Source organism: Vollenhovia emeryi, unplaced genomic scaffold (assembly GCF_000949405.1).
Source record: "Vollenhovia emeryi isolate VEMERY1.0 unplaced genomic scaffold, V.emery_V1.0 DF939203.1, whole genome shotgun sequence".
NCBI lineage: Eukaryota > Metazoa > Arthropoda > Insecta > Hymenoptera > Formicidae > Vollenhovia > Vollenhovia emeryi.
This window is the reverse complement of record NW_011967163.1, coordinates 88,127-91,934: the sequence shown is the minus strand read 5'-3', so window position 1 is coordinate 91,934 and position 3,808 is coordinate 88,127. Positions and strand designations below refer to the sequence as shown.

The 3,808-nt window shown below is 45.4% G+C and overlaps 1 protein-coding gene across 2 annotated transcripts; it reads left to right on the top strand.

The window, feature by feature from the left end:
• Nucleotides 1–407: 407 nt before the first annotated feature.
• On the top strand, nt 408–3,751 carry LOC105561656 (nischarin). Of its 2 annotated transcripts, none has more exons than XM_012011825.1 (3): nt 408–509; nt 1,372–1,684; nt 1,779–3,751. In XM_012011825.1, exons 1-3 carry the CDS (start codon nt 460–462, stop codon nt 2,742–2,744), a joined length of 1,329 nt encoding a protein of 442 aa, XP_011867215.1. In that variant the 5' UTR covers nt 408–459; the 3' UTR covers nt 2,745–3,751. The 2 variants fall into 2 exon arrangements, with proteins under 2 accessions (XP_011867215.1, XP_011867214.1); XM_012011824.1 differs by having other exon boundaries at nt 423–866.
• The last annotated feature ends 57 nt before the right edge of the window (nt 3,752–3,808 follow it).

The following is a 3,808-nucleotide window of genomic DNA, read 5'->3' as shown; positions in this document are numbered from 1 at the left end:
TCGCGTTACGAGGAGCGACGCGGAAATACGTATCCATGACAGGTCATGGTGTGTACTAATTCGATGTAATACATATGTACGCTATTAGTAATCAATATAGAGATAATTCTTATATATATTTATATATATGTATAACTTATTTTTGTATTTTTTCCAAGTGAGAAAGCTTTAGTCTTTTCAAGGCGTGAAAATAGACCACATTCCGTGACTATAGAGTGTTGCCATCTTGGTACCTCATGTCCGTTAAAATAGACATTTCATTCCCCTCACCCTTTGTGGACCACACCCGTGGCACTATGCTCTGTCTAGATATTTCTACGTCTATGGACCGACCGAACTCCATCCGTATGTCCGCGCGCTCGCCGCGAGAGGCGAGAGTTGCTCCTCTCCCCCCCCCCCCCCACCTCTCATCGCTCGCGATCAGCGAACAGCTGTCAAAGATGCGTACTCGCGTGACGGATGCGCCGCGCGTCTGCCGTCTCGCAGCAACGTCGCAGGATCGTCGCGAGGTACGTCGGTGATAAACGCGGAGGAGGTGTCACGTAATCGCGATGCCCCGCGCGGCGCGCGGGACACGCGGGCTCCGCCTCTGAACGCGCTGCGCCCCGCGATACGCGCTTCTGCCCGATTGCGCGAGGATAACCTCCCGGTCCCCTCGGTCCCGCCGTTCGTCCGCGGGGCGGAGACCTTTGCCCGTGTTTTCAACAGGCCGAAATCGCGCGTCACGCGGCCCGTGTCATGGCGTGCCTGCTGCTGAATCAGGAGAACGTCCACCTGAAAATACCGTCGGTCGACACGATCGACGGGGTCACGTATTATTGCATCGAGGTTGGAATCGCATCGATCAAATGGACCGTGAAACACAGGTGACCCTGAGGCGCTCCGCCCCCCTCCCCTCCCCTCGCCCTCATCCACCTCGTGACCAGATTTTGCGCCTCATTCCCGTTTGTCTCGCGGCTCCCGTGTGCAAAAACTTCGAATTTTTACGTACATATGTGTGGTAGTTGGTACTACATTAATCTTCTGTAGCGATTCTATAGTTTCTTGTTGGCGTCGATATTGATAAAATGATTATCAATTGAATTATGTGATTGTGTTGTTGTAGCTTTGATTTGAGCTTTTAAGAACGATGGTAACAGCGCATTCGCTGGGCTGAACAATGTAGATAAATTTCACGCAATATCGTTAGGCTAAGAACCCGATAAGGCTTATCTTTATATACTTATAAAGTATAACTTATAAAGCGAAGTTAATTAAAATGAAGGGAATGAGGCAAGGGGCGCCAAGTTTATCGGAATGTGCAACAAAAATAACTATAATGAATAAAAGTGGGAAAGGGAGAAAAAAATAATGGCCTCTCTTTCATCAAAGGTACAGCACGTTCGCGGCGCTGCACGAGAACTTTGTCGCCAAGTACTGCGTCGAGAAGGATATTCTGCCACCGAAGAAGCTCATAGGCAACAAGTGCGAGGTCTTCGTGGAGAAGCGCAGGCAGAGTCTCGAGGCGTATCTCAATGCCGTTTATAACTACTTGAAGAAGGCAATGCCCAGGGAGCTGGCTCTGTTCCTGGATCTGCACGAGTACGATATATATTTCCTGGTGCAGACCTTGGCGCTGGAATTTTTCGTAACGGGCGACACTCTGCTACAGGCTCCGACGAGCTACAAGTTCAATCCCTTACAGGTAATTCAAGTAGCTCAGCTCAGCTCGGCTCAGCTCTTAATAGTCGAGAATTTGCGTCAGGAAGACACTAACCTCTGCTTACTTTCACTTTCAGCTGTACGCAATCAGCGAAAGATTGAAGCAGCCGTGCCCTTTGCTGGAAGCTGTGGATAAGGTATACGACTTCAGTCACGTTTTGGATTTTAATTCTCGATTAACTGACCTCACGATTGAGGGAAGCTCGGAGCCTTACAAGACCAGTAACATTTATCCGTCCGCTTTGTCCATTGATTTATCCACCTTCAAAAACGTGCGGCACCTAACGATCGATCGATATCCGGTCGATAAGATTTACAACATGGGAAATCTTCGGGACACCGTGCTCATGCTGAAAGTTACCAACACCAAGCTCAGAAACATCGTGGAGTTGGCCATGTGCGAGGAGGTGCACAAGAATATCGAGAACGCCAACGACTCTCACGTGTGGATGAAGGTGACGCACTTGGATCTCAGCGATAATCGCATAGAAGTTATAGACGAGGCGATTAAGCTGCTGCCGCACATCGAATGCCTGACGCTCAACAACAATCACCTATCCGAGATCTCCAACGTGACGTTGCTGCCGAGATTATCCCAATTGTATCTCGCGTCGAACAACTTCACCAGTCTGCCGGACGATCTTCACACGAAACTCGGGTATATCGTTTACATAGACCTGTCGCAGAACAAACTAACGTCGCTCGCCAGCTTCTCGAAACTGTATTCGTTGGAGGGACTGGACGTGAGCTGTAATCGTATCGAGAAGATCGAGGAGGTGAAGCATATCGGTCATCTGCCGTGCCTGGAGAACCTTAGGCTGACGGGCAATCCGGTGTCGACGATAGTAGACTACAGAGTCAAGGTGCTAGAGCCGTTCGGTAAAAGGGCCGCCGACATCTGCCTGGATAACGAAAAGCCGAATCAAAAGGAACTCGACACCGTGTCGGTTCACCAGGCGTTGCGCATCGCGAGGGAGGGTAAATCGCCGTCGTTCACCGCGTCCGACGCGCCGCTATTTTCCGCCGAGGTTCCAAGTATATAGAAATTTTAATCCGCGACTTTTCCCTCGTCGCGACAACCGTGTTACGTGAGAGAGCGTCTAGATACGAAACGAAAACGTTTTATACGGTATTGTAGAGTTTATCATTGCGAGACTGACTTCCCTTTTTCTCGGTAAAGCTGTAATATCGTTTGTAGTCTCGATTTACCGTACATTCGCTAGTTTTATTCATACGATATAGATGAATAATGTAAGACCATATTTTTTACTTCTATCACGATTCTTCGAAACACTCGGAAAAAAGAACAATACATTTCACGAAGTCTTTGTGTTGTAATCTCGTCTATAGATCCGAGATGAAACACCCCTTTCTTTCTCGCGAACAAGCAAAGCCCCATACAATCCATGACAAATAATGTGAATACACACGATGTCATACAATTCGTGAAATAAGTTTTGTAAATTTCCACTATTTTATACATATCATGCATACATTTTTATCGATTGTCTATAACAATGAAGTAGTCCGCGTACTCACTAAAGTTTTTGGGAGTTAAAATAGAACCATGGAGTGAAATATTCGCCCCAATAGAGCGAATATTTCACTCCAAAACTTTAGAGAGTATCCATTATAATTTGTATAATTATTTGATCATTATCGAATTTACTTGATGTTAACGATATTTGTTTAGTTAGCATGACTAAGTCATAAAGTGTATATTTATTCCGAAATAATGTTTAAATGTTCAGTCGCAATGGCTTCCGGATGAGCAGCCGCGAAAGCTTGAAAGCCAAGATGTTTAAATGTTTTTAATTTCAAAGAAATGGCACAGACCTTGTGTAACAATTTTATAAGAATATAACGTAAAGGATTCATCTGTGTAGAGAAGAATATTTTGTTAATAAAGACAAATAAACTGCAAGTCTGTGATAATATGTGTATCTTCTTGTCAATACCACGTTGAAAGATTACGTATCAAAGCGCTTTAAATTTAAAATTGTATTAATCTACGAGCAGAGTATCACTCACCTTGCATTTGTGGGGAGGGGCAATGTTTTTATATATTATTCTTTTATCATCTGAAAAACATAATTTCGCTATATTG